The sequence below is a fragment of the Thermobia domestica genome, chromosome 1, assembly GCF_964235325.1.
Source record: "Thermobia domestica chromosome 1, izTheDome1.hap1.1, whole genome shotgun sequence".
In the NCBI taxonomy this organism is placed as follows: domain Eukaryota; kingdom Metazoa; phylum Arthropoda; class Insecta; order Zygentoma; family Lepismatidae; genus Thermobia; species Thermobia domestica.
In genome coordinates, this window is record NC_137454.1 from 370,837,956 (window position 1) to 370,857,936 (window position 19,981).

Genomic DNA, 19,981 nt, shown 5'->3' on the forward strand with positions numbered 1-19,981 from the left:
GCTGTACACTTTGTATATTACCAATACACTAATGTCTGAAAATTGAATAAAAATATTGTACGGTATGTATGAAATTATTACATTGACCCCACAAAACCAATTTTTGCCAAGTCTAATACCATCTTTCAAAGACATTACTTTTAGTTTTATTACAAAGTAGAGCATTTATAGCATCTTATACGAGAACAATATAGAACTTCTTATTATGATAAAGTACATTTAACACAAATACGTTATTTAGATACAATATTTTTGTTCGTTCCAAATTTTTAATACAAACTACTGCTGCTGTTGTCTTTTTACATTTACTGTCTTCGAGTTTATTTTTGTTTGTCGAATCTAACACTGAGGTTCACGACGGAGAGGAAGTGACTGTTCCAACCGAGAATCAACAATTCCAGGGAGTATGACTGCTATTTCTATAGACAGCCGACAAAAGTGCAAAGCTGCCCAAAACAAGTTTTTGAAAAAAAGGATAAAAAGAAAGAAAATTAGAAAGAAAGGATCAGAGGCGACATTGGTTTTTGGCCTGAAGCGCTCATAAATCACTACCACGTGTCGCGAAGACGGGGAACGGACATAATGGCAGGAGGACACAATGGCAGGAAATAATGGCAGGCGGACAAAATTGCAGAGGACGAAATGGCAGGCGGACGAAATGGCAGGGGACAAAATGGCAGGCGGACGAAATGGCAGAGGATGAAATGGCAGGAGGACAGAATGGCAGGAAGTTAATTTGAATTGTCGGGTTTTAAACTATTTGGTTTCTTACTTGGTAAATGAAGATTTCAACATAAATTTTCGATTTATTCATTATGTTCCAACACACGAGAATCAATGCTTTGGAGACTTTTAATTACTGTGTTTATGTGAAGTGAAAAATCATGCCAAATAACTAGTGAGTAAAGGAAAGGAAAGTTATGCAGCTTGTTTGCTATATGCAGAGCATCGACGGCGACCATTCTATCTGTTCTATTGCCATTACTTATTTGAAATAAGGCATCATAAACTATCCCTGTTTGATACGAGGGACTCGTATCTGAATGGAGTCGGAGCATCAATTCGGCTCTCGCATCTTGTGGTGCTCAATGGTTTTAAAGTGAGACTGCTAATATATTCCTTTAGTATGGCCCAATGTTGAACCGATGCAGAAAAAAAAATCTAACTTTTTTAGCTATACAAAATGGAACGGCGTATTGAAATGTTGTGGCTGCATCATTAACGACAAGGTTTAGTGAATGACTATTGCAAAGAACATAGAAGACTCGGGAATTTATTTCTAAAATTCTCTTCTGAATATCTGAATGTTTGCTTTTCATATTGGAAACATTGTCACATCCTTGGCCCCTTATGTCTTCGATAGCAATGTTAATTTCTTTTATATGTTTAATTATTACTTCTGTCAGTCCTAGACTAGTGGTGTCTGTTACCGCTACGAAACCAAGAAAGTGATCTCAAATTTTTACAGGGCATTCTCCATTACTGTATGTAATTTGTACATGAACGATTATTGTCATTTGCTCGGTACCAGAAATATCTGGCGTACAGTCTAGTATTATACTATAATATTTTGCAACTCTCAACAAAGACAGTATTTTACTTTTTATTTGTTCACTATGAATCTGAATGATTCCAGTTTGGACATCTTTTCCTAAGTAAAGGTGATATTTATTTGGTCCTCCCATGGATCTCAAGTGGGAGTGTACCTTTTGCATACTTCGAGTGGAGCGTTAGAACATTGTTGAATAGAAAAAACATAAAATATACCTTGATAATCTTATTCACCCTAGCTGAAAATCTTATATACGTCGCTGCAAGGAAAATATTGAACGATACCTGTTTGATAATTGAAAATGAGGAAAAATGTTCCGAATTTCCTGAGTGAGTATTTTCCTAAATGTGAGTGAAGTAAGTTCAATTATATTCTCAGATGGGGCCGCGGTGGCTCGGTGGTAGAGCGTTCACCTCTGGTGCTTGGGGTCCCGGGTTCGATCCCAGCCCCCGCCAAGTGAACTTTGTGGTGGACAAACACCGTGTGCGTGGGTTTTCTCGGGGTTCTCCCGTTTCCTCCCACTTTCTTCATTCCACCATTTCATTCATTTCTCATAATCACCGTCTCCTTTAGCCTAACCGGCATAACCGTGGGACGTAAAACTCAAAGATTTCATTTTTATATTCTCAGATGAACACAGTTTTATTTTTCCATGTGGGCCCATTACGAAGCATTATATTTTGATGGTATTCTTTTCCTTTTCAATTTTTGCCGCCCTGGGCGGTGGCACGGCTCGAACCCCCTCGCGCCGGCCCTGCTGCTAATAATATTTCAATTCTAATTGACAGTCATCTACAAACACCTTACTATTGCAAGCTTTCTATTCATACCAGCAGTGTCTTAATGGAAGAAATTAGTTTTAGTCGTTTTCTTTGTTATTGTATTATTTAAGATCTTTTCGGGTATTACTAGAAGGAAGCAACTTTTATCTTTATTTCTCACTGTGATCTGTATTAAAAAATATGTTTGTAATCATAAAAGATCTAGTGGAAAAAGTGAAATAGATATGAGGACAATAAAAGTGTATTTGTTTAAATAGTTAACTTCTCATTCTGTGTGTGTGTGTTTTTTTCTCACTCTCGCATTGGTTCAAGCAGGCCAATCAAAAAGTAAGCAACAAAAATAAATTTCCTGAAATAAAATTTTAGGGTTTAGTTTACCTGAATGGTAGACATGTTATCATACATTTCAATCTTCAATAAGAGAGCAAAAAGTCTTCCCTGTGCTCATCCAACCGAGAAATGTCTTTGGAAGAAATCAGATAAGGAATTTTACAGGTGTCCACTCAGCCGTGGACCCAACACCTCTCGTTATCTTTAGATCAGAGTTTTCCTAAGTGATTCCTTGTCACGCATTAAAAATAACAGGAAATCACTAACTAGTTCGTTTTTAAAATACTGGTTCCATCTCGCAGGTTATATTCCTTTAATTTTCTTAATACTGATCATTGGAAATAGTTTATACAAGTATACAAATGTATTTCCGTTCAAGTTAGACTTTTATGTTCTGTTTCTTAGTCCGATTGAAAGTTTAACTTCTCTTTTCCGCACTGACGATATATGTATGTGAGACGGGACCATTAGTGGGATCCGAACCACTACTCAGGTTTGCATTTTCCTGGTTAACAATTTTAGACATCCAAACTATACCATGCATAAATATCAAAAGTCGTATAAAAAGGTTATGTCCGTCCGTCTGTCCTTTCAACGTTGATCGGCATTGGAACAAAAACGATAATATATAGCAGTGATCGAAACGACAATACGTATATACTAGTAGCTCCCGGGGACATTTTCAGTAGATCGCGTTAACGCTCTGGTTGCTAACCTTGATTTTATTTATTTATTTTTCCTGTTTTGACTTGCAATATGGAGAGTATCTCCTATAAGTTCTACAGTTGTCATATGTATAGAAATGCAAATTGTAATTACAACTTATTATACCATTTGAAGTAGTAAATTATAAGAAACATCACATGTTAAATTTGTTACATCATATTCATACATCGTTATCATTTGCAAAGTCCTGAACTGGATAATATTCTTCCTTCACTGAGCTGACGCAACAAAGGTAAGAGGTTTTTTTTTTTTTAAAAAAAAAAAAGAAAAGTCGGTAGTTCTTTTGGTTATAGCTCACAGTAGGATTTAAAAACGGTAGGTCAGAAGCTTCATATCCTTGACGACCACTGATATATACCGACAAGCTTTGTTTTTTATTTAAAGAATTGATTTAGGTTTTCAAGAAAATATGTCATCTTTGCTTTTAACATTCCACTAAAACAGAAAATGGTTGAAGTTTACTAGTACTTCTGGTTTCAATATTGATTTTCATAGAGCAACGACGGTAAGAGATATCGAGAATCGTTTTCCTGTAATCGATTAAACATACCAGAAATATGTTCCGTCTACTCCGTTAACTCTATTCAAATCTGAAGTGGTTAAAATCAACAATTTCTGATTTCGACGTTGATAGCCATAGAATAAAAACCGTAATAAATAGGACGTGCGTTTTCGGAAATCGATTCAGTGTTTCAAGGAATCGTACGATTTGCACTTGTACCAATCTTAAAAACCGGAAGTAGTTATTTTTTCTAGTTCTTCCGGTTTTAATTCGATCACCAAAGATTAGAAGCGGTAAAATATAATGAGTAATGCCTCTCTAATACAAGGTCCTGATTCGAAGAGGGTACAGGAGCAATTGTTTTCCGTTAAGTTTGAGAAACACTTTTTTTTTTTTTTTTTTTTTTTTTAAGGAAAATAAATTGTATATTAATATATTAACAAAGAAAGTACAACTCTTGTTTGTGGACATTCTTGACTTCCTGACAAAATCTGAAATGACTCTATTGTTCTCACATGGATTCAATGTTCCGAGATTAAGTATTATCTGTATTGAAACCAGAAGTGGATGAAATATACTTTTCTGATTTCAGCGTTGATCATCATACTGAAAATCATGGATAGCAAGAAACAGGTTTTCCTCCATATTAACTTTAATACATAATCCTCCATATTAACTTGCGAATAAACTAACCTCGTATTGTACAAAGGATCAGATACTTTCTGTAGCAAAGAAAACGAATTAAAATTGGTCGATTCGACTCGTTCCGAAGTTTTTGACGAGAGGATATGTAGGATGTGTACTCATTATTTTCTGGTGACTGTCTCTAGTATTTTTAAGTCTATAAAATATGCATAGGGGTAAACTCAAGGGAAGCTCGGGGCAAAAATCATCGGAGGAAACAAATTGTAGAGTACTCACAAGAAACACTAGAACTTTCGGTAGACATAGGATCTCCCGTTTTCAAAATATAGAATATGATTAATTGGGGAGCAGGAAAATTCGGTGTAGGAAATTTCGGTGTACGGAAAACTCGGTGTGGGGAATGTTAGGTGTAAAGAAAGATTCGTTGTAGTAGGCCGTAGGATTTATTAAAAACTCAACTTTGAGGATAAATGAGCGTATTTGTTTGAAGTTCAAATTTTGTGTAGAAGTACTTTTACTGTCTACTATCATTTTTACTGTTTACTGTCTACTTTATATTGCTTTATATTGAATTGTGTTCTTGAAATTATTGGAATTCTAGATTTCGAGGGATTTTAACATTTTATGACTCTTACATGACGAGAAATTTGTTTTTCGAAGTCCGTTCGTGTGATTTAGCGAAGCGACCATCGATACCAATCGACATTTAATTTAAAACTTAAGTTCTTATGCTGTTTTGGAGGATGCCTCCTAGAGTTTTCTACTTCCAAAAAATGTAGGTTACTGGATGGGTAAAGTTGAAAATTGTTGATTTTTGAAAAATGTTCTGACGATTTTATGTCTATTTTATAAATAAATATTTAAATCTAAATTCTTCAAAAATGACATTGTTTGTTTATGTTACTCAAAGGTGTAAAAATAAATGCCTCAACTAAAGTATCTACGGCTGATTGGAGGAGAAGTCAATAAGGAGTCAATAGGGTTGCAGTACTTGCTTACCTTAACTTAAGACAAACAAACTAAAGTGTCTGATTGGAGGAGAAGTCAACTATTTGTACAACTATTATCTGATAAAACCATCCTGCTTTATATTGCCCTTTCCACTAAGACTTTTTTGATCAATATATTTTTGCATCTTACATATGTATATACAGAGTAAATTCATCCGGGGTAATATAGAACAGACCTCAAGAAAAACAGCAAATATTCGCCATTGTACGTTACAGTTTGAATGAGATATTGGATATTTGAAGCGAAATTGAAGAATACAAATTAAGTGTTAGTGGTAACATACATAAATCACATGTTGAATAGAGATTTTTTGGGTGACTTAGAGTCGGTAACAACATCTTCCACAACATCCGCCAGCGAGGTCCGATCCTTCCCTGTCTTCCTCAGAAGCGATCCTGTTTCCTGCAATTTATTCACTAACAACCATATTATGTTTCTGTCTGGGGCAGAACGTGGGGCAAAGTGGTGCTTTTAGTTGTTCCTATAATTATTCTCTTAACTTATAGTTGTAATTGTTTTATTTCTGACAAAAAGTATCAGATCCATTGTGTGATGAAAAGTAGTTCATAGTAATACCCCGCAAAAGACATGAAACAGATATTGGATTCAATGCAATAATAATAATAATAATAATAATAATAATAATAATAATAATAATAATAATAATAATAATAATAATAATAATAATAATAAAAAATTTGCTCTTCTTGAAATAGGTAATAACATTTTATTCGTTACATTTTATGATTTTCGTTTTCACAATGTGAAGTGTCGTAAATTATCGTAAGTGGTAATATTCAATATGTATTACACCGAATCTACCTTACATCTGAATTTCCCCACACCGTATTTTCTGTACACCGAATTTTCCTACACCGAGTTTTCTTACACCGAATTTTCCTAGACCCGATTAATTGTAGGCCCTATATATGTCATATGCAATTTGATAAGGTAATAGTATGAACACAAGAAAGAGCATTTATCAACGTTTAAACATACGCAAGTCATTACACAATTTACTTCATTAATAAATATGATTTAAGTGTCGTTATATCAATCTTTCGTGGACTCGTCGTAACCTGGAAGAATTCTGATAAATTCTACATGAAACTAAGACGGAAATCAGGACACATTTTGTACATAAATTTACAAAAAGAGACGAAACTTTTACAAACATTTACGACACGAGACGACAAAACCTGAATTCTCATCTCGTCTCTAGGGCAACGCTATGAGCAAGCAAGTTAGAAATCAAATATGCACCATCATGATTCCTTTAAGCTGCACTAAGCTGTAAATATACCCAATATCGCATTGGGGATGAAAGGGGAGCGATTAAAGTGGAATGCCTGATAATTTAAGGTCTCTCATAACTCCAGTGAAATTCAGGAAAAAATTTCTGAATTACGAAGAAAAGAAAACATACAAAATACATTATCAGGGTAACTCTTACGGCCATTACGTTATTATAAGATTAATGCTACTTCTGAAACTGATTTGATTGAATATGTATTTGGATAACGAAACTACTTTCATAAGTTTTTCAAAGTATCAAGTTTGAGAAGGACGAAGTTTGTCTTCCACTGTTGTTATCTCGTTGCTCATAGATACCAGTGATGAAATAATTGGTCGAAAATCACGCGGCCGCTTCTTACATCAATTCATGAAGAAAATTGGTTCCAATATTAGGTACCTAAGTTCAGTATTAACAAAAAAAAAAAAAAAAAAAAAAAAAACTAGCCTCTTGCAACCATGCGTAGCACATTTTAATACTTACACTTGAAATAAAAATATGACTGGATAAAGACGATTGCCTTTGTCTTTGAATTTCATATGTGAATAACAATATAGGGCTTTTCAGATAGAGGAGGGGAGGGGCAGGTTTTATTAAACAAGATCATACACCTGATATGTTTTAACTATAGGCAACTTGTACTTGCAGGCTTAACTCAGTCTTCTGAAGTCAAACGACAAATACCATTAAGATGTTCAAGAGAATAACGTATCAGCATTATTACATACTACAGACACAAAGATACCACTAGGCTCTCAAGTTTCAAAATTATATTGTGTGTGAAAGCAGTTAGTAGATTTAATTCTTTGTCACATGGTAGCTACACCCTGAGTGAAATTCAGAGGGGGTCCACGAGAAAATTCTTTCGTCATAAATAAAAGTTGTACTACTTAGAATTATTATAAAACCAAGATATCAATTGGAAGATGGTTAAAAAGAAATAAATTTAAGAAAAAAGTTAAGACATGGATAACTGATATTTACCCTCGTTTACGCTCTTGGTTCAATTTAGCTGTATTTATATGCTTTGGACATTTGAGGTAGAAATGAGTAAATCGAGAACCGTTACCTACTAAAAAACACAATAGGTAAAACTTAAAAATGCGAGCCCTAGGTGTTATAATTTTTGACAAATTAACTTCCTGCCATTCTGTCCTCCTGCCATTTCGTCCGCTGCCATTTCGTCCTCCTGCCATTTTGTCCGCTGCCATTTCGTCCTCCTGCCATTTCGTCCGCTGCCATTTTGTCCTCCTGCCTTTATTTCCTGCCATTATGTCCCCTGCCATTTTGTCCTCCTGCCATTATGTCCTAAATTCGCGAAGACTAGTAGGGCTAGAGGTTCCGAGGGCTCTCAATTCCTTCAAAAAGATCTATCCATATACTATATACAGCATAGTTGCCAAACTTACTGAAGAATATATTACAATTAATCTAACGCATGTAACGTAAATTGGAGACCGTGGTTGGATTTGTATGGGTCTTGTGTATTTGTATTAAAAATTTCAAGTCATTACCTGCAATACTTTGTTAGAAATTACCATACTAAATTTTACATGTTATCAAATGGAGAGTTAGAAACCTAAGCGAAGAGGTATCAGATCCCCTTAATAACGTCATTAGCCGTGTGGAGGAGTTGGTTACTAAGTAGGAATGGAAACATATTACTACAACGAACACTGACGACCCAGTCGTGGTGGATTCCAGCTCACATCAGTCATTCCTGGAAACATTCAATGTACTAAACAGCTTATTATTGTCAATCTGTTGTGAAATTGCAAAGATGTATACGTAATCTTTCGTTAAGAACAGTAAATACAATAATTTATGACCACATGTTTTGCCGAAAAGTGAGAACGTGCTGGCTTCTAAACCAGTTTTTAGTGTCGACGAACACAGGACAATGAAGTCTGCAGAGAATTGCCAAACCACTATGACTTACAGCCAAAGATTTCCATCTGTTTCGATTTCTGAAAGAATTCATTGGAGCTGGACTTTTCCACAGTGATGAAGTGAAGTAGGCTGTCCTACAAGATGCACTGACAAATATTTCTATGCAGGAGCCTTCCAAACATTAGTTAAACGCTTGGATAGATGTGTAACTCTAGCAGGGAGGTTATACGGAAAAATAAATGCAGTTTCTGCTCTTGAAATTGGATCTTTTTTCCTTTCTTTTCCTTTTTTTTTTTTTTTTTTACAAGAAGTGCCAGATTGACATGAACGCTTCTCGTATTTTGATGTATTGATATCTGTTCATATATTGTGGTACACCAAATATAAAATACATATCCCTAGTAGCAAGAAAGCTTTCGGCAAGTTTGCGCGTGCTTGGCTTTTGGTTTTGTACGCTTGCACTTGAAATGCATGCTTTCGTATAATCTGCCTCTTGTTGTACTTGCAAGCGATGCTTTAGAGCCTTCACAGAGAGTCATAGCATCACTGGTCGTTCATTGGCTATTGAGTTAACTTGACTTGTAAAACACTTGCGTCAAGCTTGAATGGAACACTGAATGCAAGATTGCCCCCATATAACTTCGTTACTGAAATCCAGCTTGCGGCATGCTTGCACGTTTTCCAATCAAGCTGGATGCAAGCTTGGCCAACTTGCAATTCCAGCTTACAGCAAGCTGCTTGCAAGTTGCTTCTACTACTAAGGATAGTATATTTTAATTGATTTTGCTGTGGTTCAAGTATTACTCAAGTTCAACATCAATCTGACTTTACATTCAAGGTCACGTCATCAATCCACATCATTGTCACATCATCCGTCTGCTGTCACACTTGCTCCACTCACACTCACATAATCACTCTCACTCGACCTCATTATCACATCATTTCGATTTTAAGTTCACATCACAGTTCGAAATTGCTCACGCACAACCTTACACCCACATACTGGTCCGACATCATGCTTACTCAACCTTGCGCACAATTATTTTGCTCATATCTGTACCTTACACACTTTAGCACGTTCTATGCTTATCCTAACCTCCACTGTGTTGTCTTTGGCTTTACACTATCAGTGGCTCAAATATGTTAGTCGTCGCCCGGGGCAATAACTCGCCTTAGGCCCCCCTGATTAATCAAACCAAAGCGCTCCCCCAAATACTAGCCCAAGTTGGTGCCCTTCCAATCCGGCGCCCAGATCATAAACCCCGTTTGCACCTAGTTACGTCACTGGACACTATTTCTTTATTACTATTTATAAATGTATTATTAATATTGTCTCAGGCCATTCGTATGTTTATTTTGTTGTAGCTCTTCCAAACAAAGAACATAGGCCTTCACATGCTGAGAGAATGCTGAAGATGCCAAGGAAGTAAATCAACAGGTCAATCTTCATAAGCAATACATGCAATGTCATTATCCCAATGGTCCGGTTGCAAATAAATTACAATCAGTATAATCATATCTGTTGGGAATTTTTACAGTTTCAGTTAACATTTTTGTGTATTGATCTGGCAACAGTGAAAAACAGAGTTATGTTTAGCAGGTGTTCAGAAGCACGTAAAACACACACACACACACACACACAAAATCTACAGGAGAAATGGGTTATGCAAGTAGTTAGACGTAACATAACGTAATCAAATCTAACCTAACCTAACCTAATCTGAACTAGCCTAAACTAACCTAATATAAGAAGAAATAAGCGAAATTCTATCATTTTTTTGGTGGGGGGGAGTTATGCTGGGCCCCTACACTGACATAATCTAACACAAACTAACCTAAATTAACCCAAACTCACTTAAACTAACCTAAATTAACCGAAAAACAGTAGTGAGTGAGAGTGTTGAATCATCAACATGAGCAGGAATTTCAATTTGGCTCATTAGAGCAATTTATTTATTTATTTATTTTATTTTATTTTATTTTTTTACAACGATAAACATTTGAAACCATTTTGTGTATTTCAGTCATCTTGGATATCGTAGTGGAGTAGAAATAAATTGTGTTTCGTTTCAGTGGATTTCAGTCTACTATTGCACGTATCACAAGGCATTTCTTCCACAAACAATATGATTGATATGTCTTCGGTATATTTCTATATAGATGATAGGTCTATTATTTTTTTAATGTTTACAACTGATATAATTTCCGGTATCCTAATTTATTGCTGGTATGTCAATCCCACTCATATGGACCGAATTCGATTATTACGTACCATTAACTTTTTAAAAATATGTAAAATTATAGGTTTAAGTTTGTTTTTCTATTTTCAGGTGTTTCGTACCTGGTTGTGACGATGAAACAAACCCAATTTTCTCCCCAGAATGGCTTCCAAACTTTATACCTCCAGAAAGCAACGTGGGACCGTACAATCCCAGCTCGTGTTCCATCTACAGTTTGAAGAACACGACCATAGATACAAGTTCCATAAACTGTCACATGGACATGATGGGGTCTCCTATTGAAACATGTAGTCGATGGGTCTATGAAGAACCTGAATTTACTATAGTTACTCAGGTAAATTTCTACGTTCTAAGTGGATACATTTAGATACGTTTATTTCCTAATGACATACATGGGGTATGAGACATTAATAGCTATTATAGTTTGATCAGCAACAAAGCTGAAGGGTAATCCATGAAAAACTCCTCTGATCTAGTTTACAAAGATTACTCAGAATAATTGCAAATTTATTTATTTATTTATTTATTTTGTATTTGTGCAGGTATCAATTTTGCCTTTGGTACATCATAAATCTGGATCACATTTTAATGAAACATTGTTTGATTCAGTTCATTCCTTTCTGAACCATATAAGTTCATTCTCAAACCTAATTGGCTTCCTTCTATGTGTGTTCTTTAAACCCTTCCATCGAAGCGCGTTAGAATCCAACGTGGTGATCTACCGTGGCAACAACGACACTAATGTTCTAGTTCGTATCAGGCCCGAAACCATCCACAGAGGTTGGGAGGGGGGCATGAATATGTTAGGGGGCCCAAGTTATTAAAAATGCGCTTGCAAATATCTAAATTGTGATTTTTGTATTAATAATAGCATTTTTTATTAAGGTCTGGAGGGGCCACGAAAAGTTTAGGAGGGCCAGGCCCACTAGCTCTCCTCTGGTTGCAGGCCTGCTTCGTATTGTATTCTGCCAGTGTTGACAGAACAAGTGTTTGGAAGCGAGGTGTTTTGGTTACATTGCAATTTGTTAAAAATTTTGACTCACAAAAAGGCTCATAAAAATTAAGTTCTGAAAGATACGAGTGTTTAATTTGTAAACATTATTGAAATTGCTTGGTCTTTCTTTTTGTCCTAGACGCACTGATGCAAACATAAAGATAGCCAGACGAACGTATATCGTCGTTGAAATCTATAGACGTATCTCAAAATTTGCGTTGTGACCAGGCCCGTATCCAGGGGGGTCTAGAGGAAGCCGGGTCCCCCTAAATTTTTGCTGGCCCCCTAAAATTTTCACGGTAGGCTTGTAAATGAACTATAATATGGTGATTGACTATCATATGGTTGGATCGGATCCCCCTAACTTTAGCCGGCCCTACCCCCAACATTTTTCGGCTGGCTACGGGCCTGGTTGTGATGTTAACACCGGTGCTTTATTTGATTTTACGTGATCTACCGTTCACTGTCAGAATCTGTAAGAATCAAAGGTAACGGAGGCTTTTTGACATTAATTTCTCGAGAAAGAATAAAGAGCATTTTCGTCGCGATTAGGAACACAGGATATTTCATATCTCATCGTCACCAACAAAATTCTCCATTGTCAGGAAGCGGACTAAATACACACTAATGCAGAAGTTACTTGTGATTCTTAAAACACAAGTTCCAAGAAATGTAAACTGTGCTTTGGTATTTAATAACTAAATTTTAAATAAAAATAATAATAACGGAAGAAGTAGAATGCGAAATAGAAAAACAGTGCAGTCAAATGTTCCACACAAAGTGACTGGAGAATAAAGTTCTTCCAATATCATTAATAAGTGATCTCACACAAGTATGATATAAATACTAAATGCTGGTAAAAATGTACTTGATTTCGTCCATATTTTCAATTTCCTCATTCAATTAAAGAAAATACTTATTCATAAACTATTTGATAAATTCGGAGATCAACACTTACCAATAGGCTAGTTCATTGAAGAAAGTGAGTGATTACAATATTTTTCACGCATGTATATTAAATTCTGTAATTAGTTTAACGTGGGAAATTCAAGAGCAAAATGGGAATTTCTGCCTCTCGAGATGGAATTTTGTAACTTTCAGTTTGGCATCGCTGTATCCAGTTGATAAGAAGGTGGAGCAATCAGTAGACTCATATAATCAGATAAGATGCAGGTGTTAATGTCACAATTCACATTTTAAGCTACGTCTACTGGCTATTCCAATGAACAAAATGTGCACTCTACTAGCCTTTTTAGGATCTTGGTTTTTTGGGGTATTTTTTAGACTTTCAGTCAAGCAGCTATTGCATCGTCGCTATTTATCCTAGAATCATGGTTCATACCTCATTCTCTTTAGAATGAAACAGGCTTTCAAATCATACCACTTACAAGCCCATACCATATACCAGGAGAGGGAAAATGTGATGTCAAAGGAAAACTTTCGGGAGAAAAACATTTTTTTCACAATTTAGGCCCCTTTGGAACGGCCCTGTGTGAACGTAGAGATCTAAAAAAAAATCTGATAAATATTACTCGGTAGACTGAATGTGTGTGCTAAATTGCAAGTTTCTATCTTGAATAGTAAGGACGGGAGAAATTTTATCAAAAATCCCCAAAATGCCCTAAATTACCCCAAAAAATTTCCTGAGACGTCTCTACTTACTCTAGGATTATAATCCGCCAATCATTCTCTTCAGAATAGAACTGCCTTTCAGGCGGTAGCATTCACATGTATCTAAGCCGGGAAAATCACGAAGAAAGGGATTTTTGGTAAAATATCCCCTTTTTTTAACTTTTTGCCCCTCTTGAGCCCCCTGTTCTAACGCAGAGATCTTAAAAAGTCTGTTAAATACTACTCGGTGGACTGAATATTTGTGCACAATTTCAATCTTCTAGGTGCAAAAGTAGGATCATGGTTTGCACATCATTCTCTTCAGAATAGAACTCCCTTTCAGACGGTACCATTTACGTGTCTCCATCATGCATCTGAGGCGTAAAAATAGTGAAAAAGAGATTTTTTGGTAAAAATATCCCTTTTTAAAAAACTTTTTGGCCCCCCCCTAGACCCCTCTTCTAACGCAGAAATCTGAAAAAGTCTGGTAAATACTACTCGGTGGACTGAATGTTTGTGCAAAATTTCAATCTTCTACATGCAAAAATAAGCCCGCCAAAAAATAATGAACATAGGCTTAATAAAAGAAAACATATTGTTTAAAGTTATGGACGTCATCACTTCGTATGTCTCGACGCAGGAAGGTGTGAAACCATACGTAACATCTACTACAATGTCTCTGGTCTTAAAAAAAAAAAAAAAAAAAAAAAAAAAAAAAAAAAAAAAAAAAAAAAAAAGACGAAAAAGCTCAAATGGGAGAGTTATAACGCAATGTGCCATGAAACATCCGTATGGTACAAATTATACCATAAGATACCAAAAGGGCTAATCTATGATGGGGTGGCGTCTTGGCCTTCCACAACAGTTTTTAAATCTGTTTGGTTGCGTATTGTTAGACCATTTTGCAAATGATATCACGGCGAAGTTTTGCGTGATTAAAAATCAATAGGCCTATATACAGCAAGTTATTTGTTTGAATACTAAATATCACAGCGTGATTCCTTACGCCTTTTCTAATCAACTTTATGATAAGCTTAATTGCTTACTACTGATCATTTCAACAACGGTTTTAAACTATTTGTTTGTATTAAAATATTTTCAAACGTGATTTCTAATGCTGCGACTTCCCTGTTATGGATGATGACGTGCTACCTTTATTATAAACAACAGATTGCCTTCTCAACTGACAAATTGTCTTTCAGAGTTAGCTTTGAAGGTCAGAGGTCCTTGCAGTTATGTAAGTACTGTCTTTATTCTATGTCATGTTTCCAAATGAGCTCATGACGTAACGGAAAAGAAAGAATTTGCAGTCACGTTTTCATATTTTCTTTTCCTTATAGGAATCCTAATTCATATCTACCTCGTTCAAAAAACTGTCAGTGTCATTGAAATTTCAACGGTACATTGCAAGGCACGAAGCAATGCTAAAAAATAAAAATAAAAATAAAAATAAAAATAAAAATAAAAATAAAAATAAAAATAAAATAAAAATAGCATTTCTGACTTCGGAGTTTTTTTTTTTTTTTTGTTTGTTCCTCTCCTTCCTCAAAGACATGTGTATTATAACGTGGTATTGTAATCCAGCTCTAGTGGGAGGGAAGGGTTTGTTTATATTATGAGAGTTGATGTCGCACGATGGTCTATGTACCCGCCACTTGCTTCGGGTGAGGTTAAATTTACATTGAAGTTTCACCCCCGATCGTAACGAAATGTCACGTGGTATTATCATGTTGGCGTGCCGGCTGTGAAAGGAAGGGTATTTTTTCTGTGAATTGTTATAAAGGTGGAATAAAACGAGCCCTGCGGGGCTTCTAACACCCTTCGCTCGCTCAGCTAAGTTACGGAGCGTGAGTAACTTTTTTTTTTTTTATCAATAAATTTGTGTGTGCAAAGTGGACTAATACCACGTAACATTACGTCAAAATCGGGTGGTGCAAACTCAATGTAAATTTAACCTCACCCACTTGCTTCAAGCCTCGAAGTAGGTCTTGTCTTTCATAACCTTAGTATTGCTTAAGTACACAAAACTTAGAAAAGAAAAGGAAAGAAAGAAAAGGAAACTCAAAGACACACGGATACATTTTTGATGTCTAATTAAATGTTACAAAGCAACAACCCATTGACTCCAAGTGTAATTGTTTTTATCAAAATACCGGAAACGGATTTTATCAAAATACACTTTCTTCCCGAGCAGCATGTATGTACCGTAAATAGTATGCTAGTCAACTGACAACGTTGGCCCTATGTGGTACTGGTTGTTTTGTCAACCAATTGCCAACGTAGCACATACGAAGGAAGTGTAATTGTAATTAAGAGTATATGATGTCGAGAACTATTGGATAAATGACGGCAAATTGTTGGTTGGCCGAAATATAATCTGAACTATGCTGTACCAGTGCATTTTTCAACTGTAGTTCTGCAATTATCATGCCAGTCATTAATAAATGTAGGGCCTACCAAGAGTGCTGGTGGGGTACCAATGTATTTTATAATTTATTTTTGTAATTACCAATTCCCAACCATGTCAACCATTAGTCAACGTAGGGCCTACCAAGTGTGCTGGTGAGGTACCAATGTATTTTATAAATTTATTTTTGCAATTATCAATTCTGAACCATGTCAACCATTAATCAACGTAGAGCCTACCAAGTGTGCTGGTGGGGTACCAATGTATTTTATAAATTTATTTTTGCAATTATCAATTCCCAACTATGCCAACTATTAGCCTACGTAGATGCTACCAAGTGTGCTGCTAGGGTTATTCCTGAGCAATTTCGACTACAAACTATAGGAATGGTTAGGAAAACACAAAAAGCATATTCCATATTTCATGAAATCGAATAATTTGAAAGGTATAGTGGAAAATTGCTTTGCTGTCATGCTAATTTACACAGGGATGTTATAGAGGATTTGCCCATATATGTATATATTAACTAAATGAAGCCAAAAGACAACCGAGCATCGGCACGTCTGATTGGATAGCTACTCTCGTTTCCGCCATGAATGTTGGCTCAAAACATTGCGATCGAATTGGGCGGAGTGGAAGCGGTGAAACTGTGACATATGGCTTCACGATTTTGTTGTATACACAGATCCTCTATTTTATTTACGAGTAGGCCTATATCTCATTTATAAAGTACTAAATCTACTGACTCACTCAGATTCCCTCATAATCAGATCTCCGAAACTATTAGGCGTATTTTGTATAAATATTCTCTCCGCTCTGTAGGCTGTAAATAAGAAAGGATTTTGAAAGATATGACCCGTCATGGATAATGTTATGCTGTTCTTTAGAAGCTATAGGTGTAGCCGTTAAAACCGTGAAATTTTGTGTACACGTTTCTCTTTACATCCTAGACTCTCTAAGCAGCGGCGCAAATCTGTCTTCAACATTGGGGGAAGGGGGGGGAGGGCTAGTAAGACAGTTTTTAAGCGATGCTCAAAATAATTGTGAAGCTGAAAAACAATCCTGTGGAGAATCAAAGAGCAGAGTTGTCTTCAACATTGGGAGGCGGCGGGCAGATTTGAGGCTTATTCTGGGGGTCATCAATTTCATCTCACTTTCCTTTGTAACAATCGGACACAAATCATCACATTTCTTCCCAAAAAAACACATTTCAAATCGGATTATTGGAGGGACAGTCCCCCCAGTTCCAAGATTGGAGGTGACATGTTCCCCTCATTCCCCCGGTATTTGTGCCAGTGTGTCTAACTAAGACAGTGTTTCGCAAAATACAAGCCCTAACTAAGAGAGTTGGGTAGATAACTTGAATTATATTATTATTATTATTATTATTATTATTATTATTATTATTATTATTATTATTATTATTATTATTATTATTATTATTATTATTATTATTATTATTATTACTTTGCCGTAGTCTAAATCTCCGAAGCTGTTAGATGGTGAAACCTTGAAAATTTCATAAAAGTGTTCTCTTTCCACTCTACGCTGTAGATATAACCAGACTTTGTAGAAGTGCGATTCGTAAGGGGATTTTTTTAAAAATCAATTCCCCGAAACCGTTGAGCACAAAACAATGACATACTCAGTGTCTGTCTTGTGTGTTATTCACTTATACGCATTCAGTATCGAAGACACATAGGATGTGCCGTAGGGCCACGAAAAAAATTAAAAATATTAGTCGCGTTAAAACCTGAAACATTTGTTAGTGTTAATTTATTAATAAACTTTCAAATTGTGCTGAATTTTCTCTCTTCCCTCTGCTTATTTTTGTTGATTGACGTTAATCCCCGAATCACTATTGTTAATCCTCAAATGAAATCTAGTCTAACGTCCAACGTTTGTGCTCTTTAGGCTAAAGGAGACGGATAATCTATGAAAGGTATTGAATGTGAAATTAATTTTTTGTGCTCTCCCACCTGCAATTTATTTATTTACTTATTTATTTGTATTTGTATTTGTACCCTTAACAGAGTATAAAACTCCAGTTACAGAAGGTTAACATTAGTATTTATGTCCAGTTAACCAGTAAGAGTAATGATGATAAATAAGTTTAAATGCATACATAAATAAATACGTAATAACACGACAAGACAAATAAAATACATTAAGTGTACAAATAAGACATGAATCATAGGATTTCCAAAACTTGGTTCCTGAAGTGACGCTCTTTGTTACTGAATATATCCAAAAACACATTCTCTTTACTTATTGCATTGTAAGCAGCACTAATTCTCCAAGTAGGTGACATATGCAGTATATTTGTTCTTGCTTTCCGGCAAAAGAATACGTTATTATTTTTTTGCACGCGGTTTGAGGGATGGCTTGAATAAATAGATTTTGTAATAGCGCTGGACAGTCAATTTTATTATGCACAATTCGAAAGAGAAAAATTAAGTCAGTTAGTGTTCTTCTTTGTTCTAACGTCCTGAATTTAAAATTATCAATAAGATTGGTATAGTGCTCAAATTTTGGATAAAGACCGGTCTTTTTGTAGGTAAAATATCCCAAGAATTTACTTTGTAATTGCTCAACTTTCTGGCATTCAGATTTTAAGTATGGATTCCAGATAACTGATGCATATTCTAATTTAGCCCTAACATGCGAAAAGTAAAGAGTCTTCAACGTCATCTCATTTCTAAGTTCATTACTCATTCGAATTACGAATCCGAGGATCCTGTAGGCTTCATTAGTTATTTTATCTACATGTTGGTTGAATGTTAACCTATGATCAAATATTACTCCCAAATCTTTCACTGACTTCGATTTACTTAAATTTGCCCCGCCAATGAAATACGAATATTAGCAAGGAAACTCTTTTCTACTGAACGTCACAGACACACATTTATCTACATTCATCTGAAGTTTGTTTATCTTACACGAATTAATTACCTTATTTAGGTCTTGTTGTAATAAATAACAGTCTTCTTGTGTTTTAATTTTGGCATATATTTTGGGATCATCTGCAAACAATAGTTTTTCTGAATTTGTAATACAGCACGGAAGATCATTGATAAAAAGTAAAAAGAGAAGAGGCCCCAAGTTCGATCCCTGAGGAACTCCTGAAATAAAGCTAATTTAAGTAGTAATTTGACCTGGGATCACGCACACCAAAGGCACACAAGCCCTACTTATAGTTTATGGAATACTGACGGAATAATGACGAATTTTAGCGTAAGAATCCCAGGAAAAAGCATCTGATAATACCATTTTATAGTTTTAAAAATCATGACCATATTTAGAAACGAGACTGTTGAATCAATACCTTATCCATTGACCTCTGCACTAAACATATTAATGTGACGCAAATTGCCTCAACTTTTGTTAAATGAAGTTAGTGATTTTCAGTGATATTCTGACTTTCTTCTTCTTTCAGTGGGAACTTACCTGTCCTGATAAGCTGTGGATGTTGTCACTTGTAGGAACGATTAATTTCTCCGGAATATTCGTTGGGGTATTTGTAAGTGGCATCATTTCTGACAAGTAAGAAATACATTTATTAGTTAGTTATTAAATAACTAGAACTATAAAGTTAGGTGTAAGCAGAAAAATAATAATGATAATGTAGGTGTGTATATAGAGCATTTTGATATCCAGCATCTACTGCTGTCAGTGTGGATGTGAGCAATTCGGTTACAAATCTAAATTAATTACATTCACTCGTTTACTCTTTATATACAGGGTCGGAAAAATGTCCTGGAACGGCCCAATATCTTTCTAAATTTACAGATCAGCAAAACAAACAAAAACGTATCGGTATGTTAAATAGTATTGAAAAAAAAACTATTCAATAATACCAAACGCAACCCTCTATCATATCTCTCTAACCCCTTCGGGGATACGGAGGGACCACCGAGTACGACACCGACCATTTGCATTATCATAACGTTTTAGTCCCCTCTTTGTTCGTGTGTGTCAAGCGCCATCCATGAAGGCA

The 19,981-nt window shown here is 35.6% G+C and overlaps 1 protein-coding gene across 1 annotated transcript in view; it reads left to right on the forward strand.

Moving 5' to 3' along the window:
- Positions 1–19,981, forward strand: part of LOC145664290 (organic cation transporter protein-like) — a 284,988-nt gene that overhangs the window by 189,055 nt on the left and 75,952 nt on the right. Inside the window, exons 3-4 of the mRNA XM_081730831.1 lie at positions 11,063–11,306; positions 19,421–19,527. Coding sequence (XP_081586957.1) covers positions 11,063–11,306; positions 19,421–19,527 — 351 coding nt within the window. The remainder of the gene's footprint in view (positions 1–11,062; positions 11,307–19,420; positions 19,528–19,981) is intronic.